The sequence below is a fragment of the Monopterus albus genome, unplaced genomic scaffold, assembly GCF_001952655.1.
Source record: "Monopterus albus unplaced genomic scaffold, M_albus_1.0 scaffold457.1, whole genome shotgun sequence".
In the NCBI taxonomy this organism is placed as follows: domain Eukaryota; kingdom Metazoa; phylum Chordata; class Actinopteri; order Synbranchiformes; family Synbranchidae; genus Monopterus; species Monopterus albus.
In genome coordinates this window covers 274,763-286,333 of record NW_018128337.1, presented here as the reverse complement: position 1 = coordinate 286,333, position 11,571 = coordinate 274,763, and the positions used below count along the sequence as shown (strand labels likewise).

Here is an 11,571-nt window from a genome sequence, read left to right as displayed (position 1 = left end):
CGAAGTGGTGTGATGCATGCTTTACAGTATAGCAGAGTAGAAAAACATAAAGGCACATGTGCACAATATGCAGTCATATGGACACACCCCTGTGCCCTGACATGCTAAGAAAATCTCTCCACTCCATGCACACTCACTGACCTCTTTCTCTGTTAACTCTATCTGCAGACTGTTGACCTTCTCCTTCAGATCCTTGTTCTCCTTCTTATAGGACTCCACTTCTTCCAGGCGTTCTCTGTCTTCTCTCTCCCTTTGGTCCTTTAAACGTTCTATAATCCTCTCCTAGCACACACATACAAAAACTGAATTAAAAGTGTGTTGAATGACTGAGTAACCAGAGCCCATATTTATCATATTGTGAATTAAACCTGAGAATGTTAGGAATGAAGAAGTTCTTCACTGATGGTGAGGAATAAGAACATTAATCAAGCAACTTTCTCCTACTTAAAGCAAGCAGTAATCTGGACCTCTGGAGATCTCTTCATTTTAAGAGCATTTTTAAATCACAAGAAATATAATATATAGCTTTATTCTTAATTTCCAAAATTTCACTTTCAGCATTTAAATAAATGAAATCACTCCCAAAGAGGACAAATAACTTGCAGCACTGTTGCAACAGCTATTCAAATCTCAACCACGTATCTCAGTCATGCTTTGTCTTCACTTTGCTACCTTCTCTGACAACGCTTCCTCCAGTGTGGCCAGGGCAGTGTCAGTGTTACTGGAGTCAGTCTGCAGAGACTTCACCCTGTCCTTCAGGTTCCCCAGCTGCTTGTCTTTGTCCCGCAGCTGCTCCTGCAGGTTCTCAATCTGACTCAGGCAGGAGGGAGGAGACCAGCAGGAAGGTGACAGAACAAGGGAGGAGGAAAAACAGAGGTAACTAGCATGATCTCAAAAACAGAACAGTACTGTGAGTAAAGATGCTGTAATAGCCGGACTTATAAATGTTTTGGATTTTGGAATTCATTTCAGAACAAAAGACATCAAAACCTGTCTGGAGAAGTAGAATAATAGACCACAATGCAAATCCTGCTATCAGTGGTGAGCAATAAAGTAGTGCACATTAAGAAAAAGCTAACTGTAAAAACTATTTAGAGACACTAATATATATGCGCTGATTTAATTTACTACCTTCTGTATATGAATGGTAAATAAGCACTTCAGGACAAAAAAGGACTTTGAAATCACAAGAGGTGACAAAGAGAGATAAAAGTGGATCAATGGGGGAGAGGAGGTGTGATAGCACAAGCGAGGAAAAAAAGCAAAGGGAATGGGTGAGCAGGTCATGGTGAGAGAGAGAGAGTAACACTGTAAGTATTTATAGCACACTCACGCACACATACACACAACACTAGAGTCAGTGAGGCAGAAATATCTTCTTGCTTGTCTTTCCATGGACACATTCCCCTGGACAGCAACAGAGACTCTCTCACTCTTAATGGAGAGAGTAACCACTCTGCTTTGTATGTCCACAGAGTGACCAGTTTACTCCAGTATGCACTCCCCTCATCATTTCAAACTGGAGGACACCTTCAGCACATAAACACCATAGTTTGTTTTAACCCATAGATAATGTAATATTTACTCCAACAGTAACTTTTGAATGGTTTGGACATATATTCTAACATTTTCCTCTGTGCATATTCCCACCTTCCAACTTGCTTTTGTAAGTCAGAACCATCCATCAAATTGTAAAGTTTTCTTCACCTCCAACTCTCACCTTTTTTTGCAGGACATTGATCTTCCTTTCTTTGACCTCTAACATGTCCTTCATGTCCCTGATTTCTCCGGCAAGAGTGCCCTTCTCCTCAGTCAGGTCCTGCAGCTGCTTGGTTTTCTTGTTCAGGAAGGACTCTTTCTCCTCCAGGCGCAGACGCAGAGCATCCACCTGAAGCACAACAGATAAAAACCGTAGAGGAAGTCCGTATGGTGAGGCTGCTTAAAATAAAAGAGCTTTATTAAAGGTAAATTTGACTGTAATTGAGTAATATGTTTTATGAGAGTTATTAAATACAATACATTTGCAAAAGTGATTTATTTTTAAATAAACTGTAGAGAGCACTGAAAGTGCTTTCAAGTAGTTATTTGTCTTCATTTAATCTTCAGTATTTATCAGTGTGGTGAGCTGCAGTTAGTGTGTTACACTAACTGTAATGCTGCTACAATCACTTATCTATTACAGCAGCTTTTTTCATGTGTTGGATGTTTAGTAGATGTGCTGTGACAGTGGATTGTGAATTACTGTTTCTTTGGTAGCGCCCTGAGTCACAGCTCAGTTAGTCCCCAAAGTAAATAATGTGCTGATATGATTTGCAGTAATAAGCCACAGGCTCAGAGCAAGCCTATTATTTGCTCAGTTTGACTGGGAGGATAAAAATGTTTGTGAGGCAGCCTATTGTTAGGTTGATTTACTGTATGTGTACAAACAAGTTAAGGGTTTTTCATTACCTCTGTCTGCAAGATGGCAGCACGTTGCTCCTTGGCAGTGAGAGACTCTTTGAGCACCTCGATATGCTGTTTGCAGTCTGAGTTCTGGTTGTTGAGGGTCTCTAGTTTTGTCTGCAAAGCCAGCAGCTCCGACTCTTTCTTTGACAATTCCTGCTTCAGCTGGTCGATCTGTGCACCGCATGAAACAGACAACAAGCTGAAGTGACATTTTACCATCATGGTGTGTGTGTGTGTGTGTGTGTGTGTGTGTGTGTGTGTGTGTGTGACAGAGAAAGAGAGGGAAAACTCTTTTTAGACAGTACAACCTCCTCACTGTTTCCATCAACACGCTTTCCTTCTTTTTGAAATGCATTTGGGACGGACTCCCCTGCATTCATCATATATTAAACATCATCTCTATTCATGACTGATGAAAAGCGGTTTAAAAATAGAATAACAAAACTGTGGCTGGTCTGCTTCTCATCAAAATACTTCATGAGCGGTGTGTAAACACAGAGACAGAGCTCTGGAGAGACAAATCAGCCCCAGACAGAGACAGACACACACACCTTTACACAATCTCAGATTTCAGGAGGCTACATATGCTTGGACACTCTACGTATTGACGCACAACAGCCAAAAACACACAGGTATCATGTCCTACCATAGAGTGTCGGACAGGTCTGAAAACTAAAGCAGCTAAAGCTGGTTTAATAAAAACTAGTCAGTGACTATATGGGCAGGATTACACTTTTAACATAATGTACATCAGATAAGTAAAGTAATAATCTCCTATATGTAATTAAGGAAGAGAGGTTTGTACTATACCAACGTGTGTACTTGCTGGTTTTGCCATTTGTGGTAATCTTGACCCTGAGCTCTTCTCAATAAACAGCAGAGAAGAATCTCTCAGGCTGCTGCCAACAGGGCACTTTGTTGATGACGCTTAATGATAAAGCGGCTAATTTAAGTGACACATCAGCTTCATTTAGTATTCTCTTCTCTGTACCCTGAACAACTACATTGTGTTTTCCAGCCATATTTTCTCAAGATCCGTGTTTCTACAACTACGTGAATAACGCAGATAGTGCCTACCTTGGTCTTCATAAACTTAGAGTGGTTCTTGTAGACCTCCATCTGTTTGATCTCCTCCTCTCTGTCCTCTGTGTTCAGTAAGCCGTTTGCCTTCAGCATTTGGATCTCATCCTCCAGATCTCGGATGTTGCGCTCCAGAGAGGCAATTTTGGTGTCCTGCACACAAACACGCAGAGGAAACACACCTCAAAACCCAGACTGGCAGGCCCACAAGTTGCATGCTGCAAAAAACACATGAACTAGAGCTGCAAGACCCCAGGACAGACTGAAAGCAAAAAAAAAAAACAACTTAAAGGGGCTAAAAGACAGAAAGTGTCAAATCAAGAAATACAGCAAGATACAGAGAAAGTGGAATAAGCTCTCGGTGTGGCTGAGAGCAACTGCAGTATCTGTCAATGAAGTCAGAAGCTCTCTACCCAGCTCCTTGCAGCAGCTCACTGGATTAATCACCATTGGGAAATAATGAGCACGCATCCAGCATGGAGAGGTCAGCCAAGACCGGAAAGAAATGTGTGGTGGCAAAGTAACAAAATGCAGCTTTTGCTGTAGTTGCTTGCAGATCAATACAGAATCCACTCTCTGAACTGCGACTACGAGTGCAGCTTCAGCTTCATGGCTATTTAAATAAATAATACAGTGTCTTTAAGATTAGCCATGGTCCATCTCCCTCTCCAGCAGAGCACAGAGCAACCTTGCTCCTTCTTGTATTTCTCTCTTATTGTGTCTCTTAATTCTTTACTCCTAGTGGCTCTAAACTTCAACTTGTGGCAGGGTCAGTCACAGCCCACTGCAGAGGAACATGGGTGATGTATCTTAATGAAGAATGATGCACAGCTGAGAAGGATCTGAGGGGTTAACATCAATGCATGAGCAATGTACATGTACATGCACTTCTCCCTGCTACTGCATCTCACCTCAGTCTCAGTGTTACGAGACGAACACCAATGAACTAACATCGCTGAAATAGACACAAAACGCGTACCTTCAAAGGAGGGAGATTTTATTCCGTCCACATGTAATCACTGTTACATCGACCTGGCCAGTAAATCCTACTCTCTCTTTTCCCTGACTCTGTGTCTTTCCACCTCTCTGCATACTGGTCTCTCACTGTCATAAACAACCACACCTGTTTCCATGGTAGCAGCAGGCAGGCTATATACTGTGCACTGTCTCTGGTGAGTGAAGAGGAGAGGGCGGGAGGAACATAAGGGAGCGAGGGAGGGAGGGTTATTCGTGCTTCCATCAGCATCAGCACAGCAGAGGGCAAGAGGAGAGGGAAGGGTCTTCCTACACAGCACAGGAGGAGGAGGAGGCGGGTCTTCCCTTGCTCTGTATGCAAATCACCAGGATCCCAGGGCATGGATGTCACATGACCGTGGTGAGTGGGGGTGGGGGGCGGGGACCTGCACAGGCTCAGTGCCGAGCTAGCCAAGTGAGAGGGGCTGTGTCAGCTCGGCAATGATGTCATGATTTATTTTGAGGAAGTGATGTCAAGCCTCTGCAGTGAAGCTGGCAGTGTCTACAGCAGTTCAGTAGCTAAATGGCCCTGATCCAGCTGCTGTACAGTACAACAAGCACTGATTTGAATAGACTATATTACATTTGGAATAGAATAAGCTATTTGTATATTAGAGCTGCATTGGCCTTGCAGAATGGGATATGGATGAATGCAAAATTAAATAAGCTGGAGCCAAAAACTAGTAATACCAATCACATCTGATGGTGATAGTGATATAAACCTGCAAGTCCATCTTTTTAATGTAAAACACGTTTCAAAAAGTAAATGTTCTTTTAAAATTTCACCTGAAGCTGGAAGGTTTCATAAAATATTAGCTATATAACATACAGTTACTACTTTTCTTAAGTGAATTATTAAAATCCAAAATGTCATTTCAAGAATAAATAGAAATCTAATTTTACATATGCGGTGCATCATTTGATACACATTTTGCTGTTATTACGCATGACACATTTTGTATCTTTAGAAACTTTTAAATAGTAAAATTTAAAATTGAACCTACACAAAATGAGACTGACATGATAAACCCACAGTGAGTGATGTTGAAGACATACTTATTGAGACTAACTATGTTTTCACTTGTCATGAAACCAGCTATGACTGGCTGCTGTGCCTCTTCAATAAGCCACAACAGCTAAAATGTTGTAATACTGATTTTTGTTTGTGTTTACACAGCTGCTTTGTGAGCTGATACAGAGTATGTCTGCAAGACTGTGTGAGAGACAGAGATGTGTCAGTATCGAATACTGATTCAGCTGCTGTGTATCACAGTGACAACAAGAGTCAGTAGAACACACATCAGTAGTCCCCACTTAAGATGTGTGGTGCCTAATACAATACAAGGTTTGTGAATGTCAGTAAATATACAATCTTAGACTGTCCATGACTAGCTGGGGGAACCTTCACATCAAAAATAATAAATGAACCTGACTGCAGCTGGATAAAGCAACAACAGCTGTATACTGTGGCTGTATATTGTGAGTCAGGGTCTTACTTTCATCTCTATGATGGTCTGCAGTGCCTTGGTTTTGCTTGGATCTTGATGCAGCTGATTTCTTCTGTGCAATTCCTTACAGAAAAAACACAGCATTACATGGCACCTGTACAGCAGAATCTGTTGTGATCTCTAGTGAATTATTTGACAAAACTTTTTTTTTTAAATGCATTTTTATACATGGAGAATGTTTTGTACAACGTGTGCTCTGCAGTTTTCAGGTTATACATTGCATAATCAATATGCTTCAATTTAAGCAGCAGGGTATGAAGCATATTGAGTTTGTGAGGCTCGGTACTGCCCTCTAGTGACAGGAAAATATAAAACAGTCCATATTCACTTTTACACAGAGGACCTCGTATATTATCACCACAGCCTTGATAGTAGAATACCTCTCGCAGATGAATGTTCTCCTTCTCCTTTTGATCCAGAATGACCTCTAGGTGTCCCAGCTGGGCTTCTGCCTCAGCAATACGTCTGGCTCTCTCTTGCTCTTCCTCCTCAGATGCTCTGCCTGGCCCCGGGGGAAGCCCTTTGCTCTGTAACATCTCCAGCAACTTCTTAATGGACTCATCTCTAGCACCCAGTGTCTGTTTCTGGGTCTCAATTTCCAGTGTTTTTCCCGGCAGGAAGAGCCCCTTGGCCTGCCTGTCGTGTTCGGCCTGCAACCGACGGAAGTTTTCCTCTGTCAGCTCGATGGTGGTGAAGTGCTCAGAGCCAGAACGGTTACCACTCTCTTGCTGCAGCAGGTGGTTCAGGTCTCGCTGTGTGCGCAGCTCATCCTGCAGAGCTTGGATGGTCATCTGGAGGTGCTGATGAACACACACCCAAACACGTATACACACAGAGAGACTCAACAGTTATTGAAATTAATTTTAGGAATAACATACAATGTAAAGTTTTTAATGGTAAGACTACACATGAAGGAAACCACACACAAACACACTTGTGAAATGCTGCACAAGGTTCTGTGGAAGAATGTTACAGCAGTTGAAACATGCAGAACACATGACTTACCTTGGGATATCTTTAGAAACAAACAGACCACAAAATAACTGATATTATTAAATGGCAGTGTGGCTTATTTGGGGAAAAGTTGTTTTCTATATTCTGGAGCAATAATCAAATGTGAGTCTTTTGGAATGACAGTAACAATTGTATTTATTGAGGAAATAGATTCATTACAGCAGTCAGAGAGATTCATTTTTAGTGTGCTGCAAAAGGTTGCACTGTTGTGATACATATTAACAGAATTAATTGATTGATTGGTTGTTAACTTGCTAATCAAAGCACACGACCAGCCCAATGTTTCCTGCAGCAAAGCAGAGGTCTTTGTTCTCTGACACTTAGCTTGAGAAGCCTGAATATTGTGCATCAAAACTCTGAGGTTGCAGCCAGTTCAAAGAAAAAGTGGTCTGCTCATCAGGTACAGTACAGGTAAATACTGTGTATGATCATTTACTTATTTATTTATTATTTACTTATCTTGCTGTAATTATGGGTGGATGTCGATCGGTCAAAATATGAAATTCATAATCATGTGGATGTCTGTGACTTTGTGTGTGTCCAGAATAAACTACAACACTTTAAAAACACACACTATTAAGTCTAATATATGCTACTGTCTCCAGGGCTGTTGGCTTTGTGTTTATAGGCACAATGTTAGGGCTGAGTTTCTGTCAGATTGAACACTTCTTTCAGCAGATATCTCCGGAGATAAACATCAATCCATGTCCGGAAAGTAGACCAATCTGAAGGAGTGGAAACAGCCTCTTACACTGACATCAAACCAACTTTACAGGCTGTTTGGGGTTGTAGAGTTTGTGGTACTACAGGGGTATGAAGCACCAGATGCATTTGGACTGATGTACTTAAACCTTTCACTTTCTACAGTTATACGGTGTTTACTGGGAAACAGGAGGACTGACAGGACAAGGAGGCAGACAGAACTGCTAAAAATACTGCACTGTCTTTCAGATTTGTAGGAGAGGAAGTTATAGGGTGTAAAGGAATTGCCAGGTGCCTTAAAATACACACCACACTGCAGGTGACTCTATGTTGTGCACACAGCACGTGGTGCAAACATAGGGACAAACCTTGGTTCTCCTGGCATCCAGCAGCTGCAGAGCATGGACAAAATGAACAGAAAACAAATGTATGGTAAAAACAGAGCGCAAAGCATGATGCAACAGAGATGGATGATCAACACAAACCAGCCTGAGTTTAAAGTGAGAGCCAGTCATTCTGCCCAGCTGCCTGTTTGTCAGTTGTCAACACTCAGTCAGTACATCACGTTTTCACAGCAGACATGTAGGACATGTCATAGCAGGAAAAGCACAGATGCAGTCAGTTACCTAAATAATGATCGCTTTCCATTTACACAAGTTAGTTTGAGGGTCCTGGTATTGTGCATCCTGACTGAATTTTCCTGCTAGGACAGTTCAGAAGGTCCACCATAAAAGTTAGGTACGTCCATATACAAAATATGACTTTTTCATGACGACCTTTCTGGAGAGAGATGAAGAAAATGGCTGGATACTTTTAAAATGATCTAAGAAAAGATCGGCCTGATATCAGTATTAGTGATAGCAGAAGTAGTAGTAGCATTAAAACTCAGTAGCAGTAGTACAGTTAGCAGGAGTGTAGGTGTGATCAAATAATGATGAGTTGACATATTGTTGTAGTGTTAAATTAATTTATTGTTGACTCATTGATTAACTGGAAGTTTTACAGCAACCACAAGTGATATATTGTGATATATAACTGATATATAAACACAAACATGATCAGGGTACAGCTTTTCAACTATGAAAATTTGCTGCATTTATTTGTCTTTTGAGTTGCTGGTCTGTCAAAAACTAAAGGCCATTTTACACTATTTTCTGCCATTTACAGATCAAACGATTAATTGAGTAAGTAATTGGTAGATAAACCTATAATGAAAATAATAAATAAAACAGTAATATAATAAAGCAGTGTATTAATCCTGAAACACATTCAAAAAACAAAACACCAAAGCATTTCATTATTTAAACATCTCTTGGTTCTTTTCCTCAGCTGAGAACATGTCACTGGATGCATGTGCTCTTCCAACCACCAGGGGGCAGTGTTTGTGATAGTAAAAGGAACAGATGATGTTTTTCCTCTCCAGGACCTCTGCCATCTTCAACAGCTTTGATCACAGGCCTTTAAGTGAGTCAGTGGCAACAGAAACCACCTCATACATGTCATATTCAGACTGAATGTAATCCATTCATTTACATGCACATGCTATCACTTACTCATATTTCCATTTATTACAAAGGATGCACAAAGAACATTTTACTGACAGTACAATGTGGAATAATCCTTGATAAAATAATAATTAGCTATAATGTACATAAAATACATTTTTGCAAACTAATGAGTACAGGCAACACTGTTGTGTTCAGAGAATTAGTCAAATGAGATATGACTGGTTTCCTTCATGTGTTGTGATCATTTAGAGAATAACTAAATGGACAAATCAGCCTGCTGCAACCCTGCTTCTAAAAGACTCATTAAATAGGGCGCAAAGCAATATTTAAATATTTTTCTCTCTCCTCATCTCTCTTTTCACCAGACACTGCCCCTTTCCTTTTCTCATCATTACTCCTCCTCTGTGCCCTGATCAATAAACTGCCATTCTGGATTTGAACTGCCGGATGCAGTCCAGTGATTCCATTTGCATAATTGCACCAGGGGTTAAAGCAGCCATATGGCTGTTCCTCCCATATCCTCCCATCATTCATAGCAGAACTGTAGCAGCTCCTGTGAGTCACTCATGACTCAGTGGATACTGAAGTTGTGGTCCCCCCACCTCAAGAAAAGGCTTCTCTCCCACTGCATATCCAGAAAATTAGCTTCCACATGAGTGCAATTATACACAGGACAAAGAATCTGTGATGTTTTACAGCAACGGTGCTAATTAGCAGACTAACATTTGCTAATTAACAGTTTTTAAAAAGTACACATTACAACAAAGGCTGATATGAATACCATTTTTGCAGATATTTGTTCATACAGCAAAATACTGAAATTAAACTTTTGTCCTGATGGTCCTGATGGTGGCCAGAGATGAAGAGTCAAAGGATTTCCAAAGTTATTACACTTCATCCTGAGGAGAGTATGAATAGTAAAACCATTGTATGGCAATATATTCATGGAAATCCATCCAATAGTTGTTGAGATATTTCACTAACAACCAAGAATCTCAAGGTGGCACTAGAGGCAAAGTCAGAGGCTCACCGTAGTCTATAGGTTTCATTCTCTGAAGACCATGTTGCTGTGATATGTCAGTGTGGACCTAATTGGTCAACCAACCACCTGACTGACATCACTAGAGCTAAAACATGCAAACAAACATGAAACTTATTTAACATGCACTATTATACACATTGTCTGATACACCAAGTGAAAATGGGATAGAATATCAAGTTTCTTAGCAATACTTCCACCCTCCATGACAGTCTGCTAAATACAGCAATTTAACCTTTGTAATTGATTGATATGATCTGAATTTGGGGAGTAATCCGGGCTTTGTCTGACATTAGTGGAAGCCAGATCATTCTACTGGGTTTGCCAGATTTACTCATTAGTCAGCTAAAGCTTTAGGCTGGAGGCTGCATTTTGTACAGTTTGTCACAACCAGGCATCCGTAGTTCATGTTGTTTTATGAAAGGACAGGTGGCACAAAGAGCAGTAAGGAGTGGTTTCTGGTTTGTTTGTGTTGAGTATCACTAGACCCTCTAGCAGTGAAAATAAATTAGGTAGAGTAGCTTTTAAACTACTTTATCCACAGACTGATGCTCAAAGCTCTTTTACCAGGTAGCACAGGGACGGGTGGCTACTGTATATGTGTGATATACTGTACATGTGTGCCTGAGAAAGTGGGTGTTTGTAACTGACAAATGGACAACTCCAAAGCGCTGAGTCAGAACAGCCTCCTGCTCACTACATTCCTAATCTCTGCATTGTATGTCGTGATAGCTGACAATATACAATTACACCCACAGCCATGCCAGCAAACGTGGCATTTATCTCCACTCAGCTAAAGGAAAGTTAGAGAGCAACATAAATGCAGAAATCTGAGTTGAGTGCACTGGAGTTAAGTAATACTACACTCGGTACTGAATGCATGCCGTATAAATGCTCATCTGTTAGGCTGGGCACTTACACAATTAATCACAACTATGTAATTTAATACTAAATATGAAGTCTTTTTATTTATGTAAAATGCACAGTGATACAAAGCTTTTGGCACAAAACTGATTTGGCCCAGTCGGTCCATCCGCAATTAATGAACTATTCAAATAAATATAAATTCAGAGGTTCATCTACAGTAATGTCACCAAATGAATGGCTTTCAAATCATGAAACAATTCCCGCACAGGTGTTAATTCAAAACATTGATCGAGATAAAAACCATTTGGTCCAAGGATTATTTCACCCTGTCTGAGTCCACGACAACATGTCACGATGAGCTTGCCAACGCCGAAACAGTGGAGAGTCAGTGTGA

General features: G+C 40.7%; 1 protein-coding gene across 1 annotated transcript in view; it reads right to left on the bottom strand.

Moving 5' to 3' along the window:
- Window positions 1–11,571, bottom strand: part of erc2 (ELKS/RAB6-interacting/CAST family member 2) — a 36,575-nt gene that overhangs the window by 14,574 nt on the left and 10,430 nt on the right. The window contains exons 3-10 of the mRNA XM_020587426.1: window positions 8,132–8,155; window positions 6,428–6,847; window positions 6,036–6,110; window positions 3,523–3,678; window positions 2,449–2,616; window positions 1,721–1,888; window positions 673–810; window positions 142–282 (exon numbers count right to left, since the gene is read on the bottom strand). Of these exons, the coding sequence (XP_020443082.1) occupies window positions 142–282; window positions 673–810; window positions 1,721–1,888; window positions 2,449–2,616; window positions 3,523–3,678; window positions 6,036–6,110; window positions 6,428–6,847; window positions 8,132–8,155 (1,290 nt within the window). The remainder of the gene's footprint in view (window positions 1–141; window positions 283–672; window positions 811–1,720; window positions 1,889–2,448; window positions 2,617–3,522; window positions 3,679–6,035; window positions 6,111–6,427; window positions 6,848–8,131; window positions 8,156–11,571) is intronic.